Source organism: Rana temporaria, chromosome 10 (genome assembly GCF_905171775.1).
Source record: "Rana temporaria chromosome 10, aRanTem1.1, whole genome shotgun sequence".
Lineage (NCBI taxonomy): Eukaryota > Metazoa > Chordata > Amphibia > Anura > Ranidae > Rana > Rana temporaria.
Window position 1 is genome coordinate 75,073,580 of NC_053498.1, and position 13,608 is coordinate 75,087,187.

At 47.3% G+C, this 13,608-nt stretch overlaps 1 protein-coding gene across 2 annotated transcripts in view; it reads right to left on the minus strand.

Moving 5' to 3' along the window:
• Positions 1-5,571, minus strand: part of CCDC153 (coiled-coil domain containing 153) — a 28,040-nt gene extending 22,469 nt beyond the window's left edge. For both annotated transcript variants that reach the window (XM_040325511.1, XM_040325510.1), the window contains exon 1: positions 5,402-5,571. In XM_040325511.1, the coding sequence (XP_040181445.1) occupies positions 5,402-5,537 (136 nt within the window). In that variant the 5' untranslated portion in view covers positions 5,538-5,571. The remainder of the gene's footprint in view (positions 1-5,401) is intronic.
• Positions 5,572-13,608: the final 8,037 nt, after the last annotated feature.

A 13,608-nucleotide genomic window follows, 5' to 3' on the forward strand; every position in this document is an offset into this window, starting at 1 on the left:
ACTCGCGCATGCGCCGTCCGTGTACATATCCCAGTGTGCATTGCTCCAAAGTACGCCGCAAGGACGTATTGGTTTCGACGTGAACATAAATTACGTCCAGCCCTATTCGCGAACGACTTACGCAAACAACGTAAAAAATTCAAAATTCGACGCGGGAACGACGTCCATACTTAACATTGCGTACGCCTCATAGAAGCAGGAGTAACGTTACGCCGGAAAAGCCTTACGCAAACGACGTAAAAAAATTCCGCCGGGCGCACGTACGTTTGTGAATCGGCGTATCTAGGTCATTTGCATATTCTACGCTGAAATCTACGGAAGCCCCCCTAGCGGCCAGCGTAAAATTGCACACAATTATACGCCGGCGTATTCAAGTTACATCGGCGGAGGAAGCCTATTTTTTCAACGTATCTGCCTTTGAGAATCGGCGTTAAGATAGGACGGCGCAGATTTGAAATTACGGCGGCGTATCTGGAGATAGGCCGCCGTATGTTGTTGCTGAATCTAGCCCTTTGTAGGCAGATGAGTCTACCAGTGACATGCGAGTTGGGAAAACGCAAGGGGAGCCATAATGAAACCAGTGGCAGACAAAAAGATTTATAAGACACAGAAGTATCAAGTCAATCGCTGACATCTGAAATGCATATTTGCAGCATTTTCCCCCTTCCATAAGGGTCCTTTCACACGTGCGGACCGTTTTTTAGATCAGTTTTTTATCATCAGTTGATCCGTTTTTTCATCCGTTTTTCATCCGTTTTTCATCAGTTGTCATCTGTTTTTCATCAGTTTTTCAATCGTTTTTCGTCTGTTTTTCGTCCGTTTTTCGTCCGTTTTTCGTCCGTTCTGTTTTTTTGACGGAAGAAAAATAGGGTTTTCTTCTGTTCAAAAAAACAGGGCTTAACGGAGACGGATGTTAACGGACGTTAGCGGATGCTCATCCGCTAACGTACGCTATCCCATTGGAAAGCATTGCAGTCCGTAAACGGACATATGAAAAAACAGACGAACGGTCCGCACGTGTGAAAGGACCCTAAATGATTTTTCATTCTCTTGCAATGTTGAGTCCCTGGCACAGATACCTTGAGCTACATGAAGTCAGGAACGCTTTTGAAGGCTGCCATGGCTCTGGTGACACTATACTGATGTAGCCAGGGCCGCTGATAGGGCAGTACAACCGGCCCTGTTGTACCAGACTCGGCCCCATCAGCTACACAAGGGGGCCCAGGCAACATTAAAGTTCATTTCTCCATGATACCAAAAAAAATAGGACTCCTTAAACACTTTTACTTGTGTGTGGGGGGGGGGGTGTAATTAAATTTTCCTGGGCTTCATCAGCTCAATCGAGGGCAGCAGAGAAGGCCTGGCTCTCAGTCTTCGCTCTAATTCAACCCAAAGGTGTTCTATTAGGTTGAGGTCAACAATCTGTGCAGGCCATCAAGTTCTTCTACCCAAACTTGCTCATCTATGTCTTTATGGACCTTACTTTGTGCACTGGTCCAAATCATTTGGTGGAAGGGGGATTATGATGTGGGGTTGTTATTCAGGGGTTGGGCCGCTTAGTTCCAGTGAAGGGAACTCTTATGGCGTCAGCATACCAAGACATTTTGGGCAATTTTAATGCTCCCAACTTTGTGGGAACAGTTTGGGGATGTCCCTTCCAGTTCCAACATGACTGCACACCAGTGCACAAAGCAAGGTCTATAAAGACATGGATGAGCACTAAGTACAGAGTCCTGACCTCAACCGATAGAACATATTTGAGATGAATTAGAGCGGAGACTGCGAGCCAGGCCTTCTCATCCAACATCAGCGCCAAAACTCATAAATGCTCTTCTGGAAGAGTGGTCAAACATTTCCATAGACACACTCCTAAACCTTGTGGACAGCCTTCCCAGAAGAGTTGAAGCTGTAATAGCTGCAAAGGGTGGGCCAACTCAATACTGTACTCTACGGACTAAGACTCAAGCCTCGTACACACGACCCGTTTTTCCCGGCAGGAAAACTGCCAGGAGAGCATTTGGCCGGGAAATGTGCTGTCAGGAAAGCAGCCGGGAAACCCGACGGGAAAATAGAGTACCTGCTCTCTATTTTCTCGTTGGGATTCCCGGCAGAGTGTTTCCTGCAGAGAAAACCGATCGTCTGTATGCTTACCTGTCCATGGTAAACGACTTTGACGCATGCGGGGTAGCATACAACGATAGTGTGGGGTGTAGCAAGATGGCGGCGACGGCATCGAATGTGACGAGCACCGGCTCGTCGTAGTCGATGACGTCACGGCGTTCTTTTAAATGGCCGTCTGTATGCACGGCTTGGCAATTCAAGCTTGCCAGGAATCCCCTCAGGAAAACCAACGTTTTTTTTCCTGACGGGATTCTCGGCTGTGTGTACAGGGCTTAAGCCAGTAAAGTTAATGTGCGTGTAAAGGCAGGTGTCCCAATACTTTTGACAATAAGGGACCAGATCCACGTAGATAGGCGTAAATATAAGCGGACGTAGCGTATCGTAGTTACCCTACGCCGCCGCAACTTTGAGAGGCAAGTGCTGTATTCACAAAGCACTTGCGTCTAAAGTTACGGCAGCGTAGCGTAAATGTGCCGGCGTAAGCGCGCCCAATTTAAATGAGGAACAGGGGGGGGGGTTTATGTAAACTAAGCATGACCCCACGTAAATGACGCTTTTTTTGAACGGCGCCTTGCGCGCGCATGCTCAGTATCACTTCGAATTTTCAAATTAAATTACGCCCGTTCAATGCCTAGACGACGTGAACGTAACTTACGCAAAGCCCTATTCGCGAACATTTTACGCAAACGACGAAAAATTCGACGGTGTCCTGACGTCCATACTTAACATTGCGTACGCCTCATGAGGCAGGGGTAACATTACGCCGAAAAAAGCCTTATGTAAACGACGGAAAAAAATGCGCCGGGCGGACAACCGTTCTGAGAATCGGCGTATCTAGCTAATTTGCATACTCTACGCGGAAATCAACGGAAGCGCCACCAAGCGGCCAGCGTAAATATGCACCTAAGATCCGACGGGGTACTAAGACGTATGTCAGTCAGATCTAGCCCGCATTCAGGCGTAGCTTGTTTTGTGAATACAAAACAAAGATACGCCGGCGCATCGTAGAACTTACGCGGTGTATCAATAGATACACCGCCGTAAGTTCTTCGTGGATCTGGGCCATAGTGTGTATATATATACAGTATCTTAACAGAGTGCACAAGTGCTTCACCCCCTAATGATTCGCCAGTCGCCACTACAAGATAAATATATCATTAATCATAAGGAATACTGAGAAATATGGAGAGGTCCGCCAAAGTGACAACAAGTGCACACATACTTCAAAAATGGCATAGGTCATAGAACTATAGATGGCTTATTATTCACCATCTATTCCTTAAGGGAACCCACTGTGCTCAATCCACCTGTTTATATGTTTAATGTACATGTTTATATAGATAGATAGATAGATAGATAGATAGATAGATAGATAGATAGATAGATAGATAGATAGATAGATAGATAGAGATATATATTAACCACTAGCCGACCAGCCGCCGCAGTTTTACGGCAGCAGGTCGGCTGTGTTGCACGAAATCACGTAATATTACGTAATTTCGTATTTCAGCCACTAGGCGCGCCCCTGGTGCCGCGCGCGTGCCCGGCGGGTGCGATCACCGCCGGGCACCCGCGATTGCTCGTTACAGAGCGTGAATCGGGAGCTGTGTGTGAAAAAATAACACAGCTCCCGGTCCTGTCAGGGGGAGAAATGACTGATCGTCTGTTCATACAATGTATGAACAGCGATCTGTCATTTCCCCAAGTCAGTTCCACCCCCCCTTCAGTTAGAACACACCTAGGGAACATAATTAACCCCTCTAGTGTTAACCCCTTCCCTGCCAGTGACATTTTTACAGTTATCAATGCTTTTTTATAGCACTGATTGCTATAAAAATGCCATTGGTCCCAAAAATGTGTCAAAAGTGTCGGAAGTGTCCGCCATAAGGTCGCAGTACCGATAAAAATCGCAGATCGCCGCCATTACTAGTAAAAAATAATTATTAGTAAAAATGCCATAAAACTACCCCCTATTTTGTAGACACTAAGGGCCAGATTCACAGAACAGATACGACGGCGTATCTCCTGATACGCCGTCGTATCTCTTGTCCTATCTATGCGGCTGATTCATAGAATCAGTTACGCATAGATAGCCCTAAGATCCGACAGGTGTAATTGACTTACACTGTTGGATCTTAGGATGCAATACTTCGGCCGCCGCTGGGGGGATTTTGCATCGTATTCCAGCATCGGGTATGCAAACGAGGATTTACGGCGATCCACGAAGGTTTTCGCGTTCGTTACGTCGTCGCTAGTAATTTTTTCCCGTCGCAAAGTTACACCTGCTTTAACATGGCTTAACTTTAGTCGAGCCATGTTAAAGTATGGCCGTCGTTCCCGGGTCAAATTAAATTTTTTTTTTGTTTTGGCGTAAGACGTCCAGGAATACGAATGGACGCTACGCACGTCGCCGTTCTAAAAAGAACGCAAAGCACGGCGGGAATTTCTAAACTGAGCATGCGCAGTACGTCTGGCGCGGGAGCGCGCCTAATTTCAATGGTACACGCCCCATTTGAATTGGGCGGGCTTGCGCCGGACGTGTTTACGATACATCGCCGCAAGTTTAAAGGTAAGTGCTTTGTGGATCAGGCACTTACACTGAAAACTTGTGGCGGTGTAGTGTAAACGGGTTACATTGCGCCGCCGCAATTGTACGAGAATTTCTGCCCTATAACTTTTGCACAAACCAATCAATAAGCGATTTTTTTTACAAAAAATATATAGAAGGATACATATTGGCCTAAACTGAGGGAAAAAAATGTTTTTTTATATATTTTTGGGGGATATTTATTATAGCAAAAAGTAAAACATATACATTTTTTTTTCAAAATTGTCGCTCTATTTTTGTTTATAGAGCAAAAAATAAACACAGCAGAGGTGATCAAATACCACCAAAAGAAAGCTCTAATTGTGGGAAAACAAGAATTTTGTTTGGGAGCCACGTCGCACGACCGCGCAATTGTCAGTTAAAGCGACGCAGTGCCGAATCACAAAAAGTGGCCTGGTCCGGGGCTGAAGTGGTTAAGTGGTCTCTCTTGGAACTTTTTACACACATATCTTTAATAGCTTTTAAGATTTGGTGGTTTCAAGATGATCCAAAAAAAAAAAAAACACATCCTTGCACTCTTTGAAAACAAATGATTAAATAAAACTATAAGAACCATAAGGGACTTTAAACTATAAAATCTTCAAGGTTAGGTATACAGCAGGAACAGCTATCAGCATGCTTTATAATAGGATTACATAGGCTTTGTAGAGTAAGTCAATAACAATAACTCACCAGGGGTATAGTTGTTGCTTAGGAAGGAGTGAGAGGAGAATGACAAGCAGCACAACCAGTTGAGGATTTCATTATATGAGCCCACACCTCTCACACACTGGCCAATGCAGGTACAGGAGAAGGACTGGAGACTCATTGTTAGGACTCTGCTATGGAAACCAAGGAAGCCTAACAACCTTTATGGCAATGGAGTAAAAACAGGGCACGGGGAAAAAAAAAAAACATTGCAGCCCAACATAAAGGAAGAGTGAAGTTATTTAGTTTATTAAATACTTGTATTATTATTTAAGGTCATAGGTGTGCGCAGCCTATGGCATTAGGGTGTGCACCCCAAAACTCAAACATATTTGCATGTGTATATACAGTATACTGATGGTATCAGCAGAGCGGTGGACGGTGTCAGTAGGGCAGAGGACAGTGTCAGTAGTTTTTTTTTTTTTTTTTAGGAGCCCCATTAGGGAGCTTTGGTGAAATATTGGGGGTATATTTCTGTGCATTACTGCATGTTTAACACACTATATTCCAGTGTGTTACTGTACGTTTAATGCAGCATATTTCTGTGCATTAGTGCATGTTTAAAGTAGTATATTTTGGTGTGTTATGTGCCGTTTAATGCTGTATTTTTCTGTGCGTTAGTGCCAGTTTAATGTAGTATTTTTCGGTACAATGTGTACCACACAGGGTGATTAGGGTGTGCCCAGGCACACCTGGCACACCCTGTGCGCACGCCTATGTTTAAGGTACTTATATAGCACCATCAATTTACATAGCGCTTTACATATACATTAAAACCTTGGATTGCGAGCATAATTCGTTGCGGGAGCATGCTTGTAATCCAAAGCACTTGTATATCAAAGCAAATTTCCCCATAAGAAATAATGGAAACTCAAATCATTCGTTCCACAACCATTTATTCATAAGTCCTTCAGTTTATAGTTCATATAAAAAGATTATAGCAATGTGATAGGTTGTGTAACCATAAAATGTCCATCCACAAATGGCAGCTTCAACAAGGGGATTAGAAGAAAAATCCAGCAGGAGCCACAGAGTATAAAAGAGAAGAGAGGCGCCTCTAAGTGTAGTAATATGGTTACATTTAATGAAGGTACAACATTTAGCAACTCACATGGTTGATGATTAAAAGAGGCCCATCTAAGTATGCAGGGATCCGGGGTAAAGCGATCCACATAGACCATCCTCCTCACCGCCGACTCTCACCGCTGTCAGTCTGCAATCGTGATCAGGAAGACTACCCTGCAGTAGAGTTCCACCCAAAACTGGAACTTCCGCTTATCCCACTCCTCACCCCCTTACATGCCACATTTGGCATGTAATTTTTTTTGGGGGGTAGTGGGGGCTTCAGGAGGAGTGGGACTTCCTTAATCGCCTACAGCAGCCCCTCCCTGTAGGCGATCGCCTAGGACACGTCACAGGTCCTAGGCGATCTCCTGTCCAATCAGACGGTGCAGCGCCGCGCCGTGCCGCTTGCGCATGCGCAGTGGGTGCCCGGCCGTGAAGCCGAAAGCTGTCACGGCTGGGTGCCCACAGTTGAAATGAAGACGCCGGCCGGAGAGGGGGGGAGAGGAGCGGAGCCCCGGCCAGCACGTCGCTGGAATGCTGGAGCAGGTAAGTGTATGTTTATTAAAAGCCAGCAGCTACACTTTTTGTAGCTGCTGACTTTTAATAAACATAAAAATTGTCTGGAACTCCCCTTTAAGAGAGGCACATCTTAGTATGCAAGGATGCAGGGATCCGGGGTAAAGCGATCCACATAGACCGGCCTCCTCACCCCCGGCTCTCACTGCTGTCAGTCTGCAATCGTGAACCGGGAAGACTACCCCGCAGTAGAGCGATCTGAAAGCGAGGCTTGAACCGCTAGTGGAAGGGACGACATCAGTGTCGGTGCAGAGGATGGTCTATGTGGACAGCTTTATCCCGGATACCTGCATACTTAGATGTGCCTGTTTTAATCATCAACCATTTCTAAATGTTGTACCTTCATTAAATGTAACCATATTGCTACACTTAGAGGCGCCTCTCTTCTATTTTATACTCAGTTGTGACATGACGCTACTCTTATATCAAGACATCGCTTGTATATCAAGTCAAAATGTATTAAAAAATGTTGCTTGTCTTACAAAACGCTCTCAAACCAAGGTTTTACTGTACAGTCAAATCGGTTCCTACCCTCAAGGAGCTTACAATCTCAGTTCCCTAACTCTCATTTATATACTAGGGAAAATTTAGACAGAAGTCAATTAACCTACCAGCATGTCTTTGGAGTGTGGGAGGAAACCGGAGAACCCGGAGGAAACCCACACAGGCACAGGGAAAACATGCAAACTCCATGCAGGTAGTGTCATGGTTGGGATTTAAACTAGTGACCCTTTTTACTGCTAGGCAAGAGTGCTACCCACTACACCACTGTGCCCCCCATATTAACAACATTCAGAAATATTTGCTTATTTGCCAACAAACCTCTGAGAGTCCCTAGTTTTGATATACAGGCCACAGGAATACACTAAACATGAAGGTAGAATCCTTTCATATGCGAGTAGAAAATTCATAAATATATAGATAGTTGTATCTGTATAGGAAATATGATCCAACATATGAAGGTCTATCAGCACCTACCCAGTGTCCTGAGGAAGCTACTAAATTGTGAAACGCGTTGACAAGCAAGCGTGGAGGATTTGTTGGATCATATTTTCTATACAGATACAACTATCTATATATTTATGAATTTTCTACTCACATATGAATGGATCCTACCTTCATTTTTGGTGTACAGTTGAACCTCGGATTACGAGCATAATCCACTCCAGGATAGTACTCGCATATCAAAGCGAGTTTTCCCATTGAAGTCAATGGAAACGAAAATAATTAGTTCTGCATTGACTTCAATGGGATGAAATACCGAATGCGGCCAGAGGTGGGGGGCGCCATAGAGCACTGAAACGGCTGAAAAGGCCCAAGGACACTTTGGCTCGTTACCTGCGCCCCCGTACCTCAGGCCAAATGAGGTACTGCAGGCCAATGTTCAGCCTTTCTTGGCTCCTGCGCCCCCGTACCTCAGGCCAAATGAGGTACTGCAGGCCTATTTTCGGCTCTGCTCAGCTTCTGCGCCCCCGCACCTCAGGCCAAATGAGGTACTACAGGCCTATTTTCGTCTCTGCTCGGCTTTTGCGCCCCTGCACCTCAGGCGAAATGAGGTACTGCAGGCCAATGTTTAGCTTTTCTTGGCTCCTGCGCCTCCATACCTCAGGCCAAATGAGGTACTACAGGCCTATTTTCTGCTCTGCTGAGCTTCTGCGCCCCGCACCTCAGGCCAAATGAGGTATTGCAGGCCTATTTAGCTTGAATTCTGCTCGTCTTGCGAGTCAACACCCGCAAACCAAATCAGAATTAAAAAAAAAAAAAAAGTTGCTCGCAAATCAAAACGCTCTTAAACCAAGTTACTCTTAAACCGAGGTTCCACTGTATTGGGTATCTGTTAACCTTGTCAAATAATTAGGGTGTTGTTTATATGTTTTTTAACCAATCTTTGTAATAAAATTATTTTTGTATAATATAATCACTGCCTTATGATGTGCCTGCAAAGTCCGCTTTTTCTTTGAGAGTTGCTCTCAATCCTTACATATTCATATCATTGACTTCACTATTTTCTATTTATAATACTATTATTATATATTGGTACACTTCACTGATATTGCCATTGCATCACAATTATTATGTGGATGTTTTTTTTTCTTTCACTTGATTTTACAATTAAATTAATTTACATTCTCCCCATTTGCTTGTATTTTGATGGGGGTACACAGCAAGATGGGGACCCCCGTGGTATGGGCAGCTCTAGTTGGCAGTGGTGATATTTTGGTTGGCAGTGTTCCTGCGTCATTTGGACATTTAGCGGTGAAGAGTTCAGTGGGGGACTTACAGTGTAGGCAAAAAACACCAGGAAAATTCCTGATATGTTATTAGCAGAATCATGTTGAGAAATGAAGTCTTAACAAGGCTGAGAATGCGCTTTGAAATCCCGTATTAAGCAGCAGAGGTTACCTGCCTAGTTTTCTTGGCAACAGCGAAGGGCCAAACAGACTGTTTGCGTAGTTTCTGAACGTTTCACTTGGGGCCCGAGTGCTAAATTGGGGGCTGGCTGTGCTAATCGCTTGTTTATGTCATGTTTTCACTGAAGCAGCTCTGGGGCTATGGATGGGAGCAACAAGGTTACAACCAGCACTACAATTATTCTGCTGCTTTACATTCGAGGATCGCTTAAAGGAAATAAACTTTATGTAACAAAGGAAAGGAGAGACTTGATACAGTGAATTTAAAGTTACTGTCACTTTAAGGCCTCGTGCACACGGATGCTTAGGGGCGCAAAAATGCTCAAAGTGGAACTGCAATTCACCTGAGCGCCACAAACCAAAAATGCTATTTCTTTTTTTTATATAATCTTTATTTTCAAAAAAAAGTTTTTGCATAGGAAAAACAGACATACAATTGTAATGTCGGCCAACATGGCCCAGCAATTAGAATACAGGCAATGTTACAGTCCCCTGGCATGTCAATAGCGATCCTGTCCCGGGCTGTCAAGCGAAGCATATGTGGCAAAAAGCGTCTCCGGGGCGTGCCTACACCTGGAAGCGCGGCCTGGGGAATAGTGAACAGCATACGTAGGACATGTTCTGAGCTATAACCATAGTGGATCTACCCACCCGCACCACCTAAGCACACCCCGGAAAGGAGGGAAGTCCCTCCATCTGTCAGGATAATCAAAACAAGCCTCTGCGCCTCGGACCCTCATGCCATGGGGGAACTAAGGAAGGGAAAAACAAAAAGGGGGACTCATACAGTAAGGGAGGGGAAAGGGGGAAAGGGGAGGGGGTGACTTCCGGTACATGTGCATCGACATCAAAAAGACATTAAATAAACTATAGTGTTTCCATTATGGCTCTAACAGCCCACTGCAGCATCATCAGGGTCCCTAGCGACACTCCCCCCTCCTGCCCTGGGCCCCCTTCCAGAGGGGGACACCCCCTGGGGGGGCCCAGGCACAGGCAGCTCCTCAGGTCCTACATAGTGTATCCAAGTCGCCCATATCGAGTAGAATTTATCGTATTTGTCTTTGCACTGCGCCATCCACTTCTCTGCCTCCATAATTTTGTTCACCATACACACCCACTCCGAGCGGGTCGGTATTGTGGGCGTCTTCCAATGTATCGGAATCAGCCGTCTGGCCGCATTGAGCAAATGAGGCAGTGCAGATTTGCAATATTGGCTGACCGGGACCGTGGGGAAGTGAAGCAGGGACTCCAAGGGAGAGTCCGGAAGCGCCACATCCAAGATCAATTTGACCTGGGCATGGACATCCTGCCAGAAGGGGCACAGTTTGGGGCATTCCCACCAAATGTGCAGGAAGGTGCCCCTCTGGCCACACTCCCGCCAACATGCATCCGAAAGAGAGGGGTATATCTGAGCAAGTCTAGTTGGGACCCTATACCATCTGGTGAGGACCTTGTAGCTATTTTCTTGCATCCTTGTATCAACCGTGCTCAAGTGCGTTAGTCTGTATAGGTGGTCCAGCTGCGGCTTAGTGAAGTTGTGCTGCAGGTCTCTCTCCCACTCCCTTATGAACCTGGGCTTCCCATCCTCCCGTAGGGAGTATATCAGGGCATATAGCACAGAGATGGCATGGGGGACAGCCTCCCGGGCCATACAGAGGCGCTCGAAGGGGGACGCCTGTGTTGGTGACCTGACCCTCTGGGGTAGAGTTGTGAGAAAATGGCTGAGTTGCCGATAGCGCCACTCATCCATTAGGAAGGGACCATATTGCTCCCTCAGCGTGGCCAGGGACAGCAGCCCCCGGTCCTGGACAAATCTCCCGCATCTGGACTCCCCATCCTCCGCCCACGTCCGAAAAAAGGATGGGTGTTCCCCGGGAGCGAACCAAGGGAAGCCCCCCAGGGGTGCCAGCGGGGAAGTCGGCAAAGCAAGCCTCCCCGTCTTATTTAAGGCATCCCAGATCGCTAGAGCGTGGACGGCAAAAGGGGACACCAGCCCTGACAGACCCCTATGTTCTCCAGGCACCCACGGGGCGTGGGACAGATTACGCCCCGCCAGGAACTTGTCCAAGGGCACCCACACCTTGTGCTGGACCCCATGGTACCAGTCCAAAATGCGTTGAAGGGCTATCGATTCGTAGTACCTCTTCACCACAGGGACCCCCAACCCGCCTGCAGATTTAGGGCGTTGCAGAATGCGAAGGGCCAACCGGGGGCACTTCCCACTCCAGATATATTGGATGAATAGACTGTTGAGGCTTGAGAAGAAGGCCCTGGGCAGCGCAATCGGGACCATCTGTAGGAGAAACAAAATTCTGGGGAGCACATTCATTTTCAGCACACTGACCCGGCCCATCCATGAGAAGGCCGCCTTATCCCACCTCTTTAGGTCCACCCTGATGGCTGAGAGCAGCGGGGCGTAATTACACTCATACAACTGAGTGCAGCTCATTGGTAGTTGAACTCCCAGATACTTCAGGGACGACTGGCACCACGTGAATGAGAAGGAGGCCTGCAGCTGTGCACGTAAATCCAGGGGAATGGTCAGAGATAGGATCTCAGACTTGGCATAGTTTATCTTAAAATTAGATAAGAGGTTAAACTCTGCCAGCTCCGCCATGATGTTAGGCAGGGACAGCAGAGGTTCAGACACGTAGAACAGCACGTCATCCGCATAAGCGGACAACTTATGTTCCCTCGGGCCAACCGTAAAACCCCTGAGGGGGTAGAGGTGGGTGGGAAGGCGGGGGACCGAGTCAGTGCGGAAATGTGTCTCCTGCAAAAAAAGAACATGTGCCCCCATGCGTTTCATCTCAAGCCACAACTTACTGCGTTTCATCGGTGAGCCCAGTCCACGAACGTTATAGGATACGACTTTCACATCAGCCATCTCAGATACTCTGGAACTGGACCTGGGAGAGACCCTTCACACAACCTCGCCAGCAGACAGGTGCATACAGGAGTCACCGAACCTCTAAGGAGCCTAGGAAACAGAGCACGGTTATAACGGATGCCAAGTACCGGAAACAGGGGGGATGAGGAAGGAACAAGGAAAAGACATCCATAAAAACATAAACCATAAAACAACAACAAAAAAAAACATAATGCCCAATGGGCATAACTTAGTGCAATATCACCCCTGGTCGGGGATCCCACCCGCCTCCCAAAAAGGGGGAAGCGGCGGGGATCAGCGAGCAGTGGTTGTCCCCAAAAAGGGAGCATGACTCCAATGGAGTCGGCCTACTGGGGGGTTAGTGACGAGGCACAGAGAGAGCGAGCCCGTCCAGTGGCCCGCAAGTATCACTCAAATTAGTGTCAACCCCTGAGCCCAGGGGAGACTAATATTATAACGGCAGTCAGGGGGGAATATCATCCAGCATATGTCAGCAGCAAAAAAAAATAGAAGAAAGAGCAAATCTGATGCCAGGAACAGTAGAAGCCACAGTTCATCCGGCAATGCCATCAGACAGACATCAATCGGTAGTGAGGATGGAAGAAAGCATCACCGGGGGCCAGAGGTCCCTAAGGCCACAGTTCACGCCTCTCCTTGCGGGGAATGGGGGAGCGGGGTGTGCCCAGGTGGACCCCTCCTGGGGCCGCGGCGGCGGTTGCGGCGGCGGACCTGTTGCCACTGTCCAGGGCGAGTAGGTAGTGGTATATCCGGTGAGGCCCTCCAATCCGGGATATCTACGCGGGGGAGCCCCAGAGATTCCAGGAATCGGGGTAAGTCCTCCTTGGTGCGTAGGGTATGTGACTGGCCATCTTTTGTAGCCGACAGGCTAAATGGGAAGCCCCACCGGTAGGTCAGCTGGGCGTCTTGGAGAGCCCCCAAAAGGGGTTTTAGTGCCCTGCGTTGCATCAACGTGCGTCTGGACAGATCCGGAAAAAAGGTCAGCTGCGCGCCATCAAAGTCCACGTGCCGAACTCCCCTGACCTGGGTCATAATACGCTCCTTGAGGGAGTACTTATGTAACTTACATATAATGTCCCGGGGTTTATCCGGATCTTCTGAGGGGGGGCGTAGGGCACGATGTGCCCGGTCTATTTCAATAAAATCAGGGGCTTGGCGGCCAAGAATTTGTTTAAAGACCCCCTGTAAGGTGGGAACAATCTCCCTCGGGCCTGTCGCTTCAGGTAGGCCTC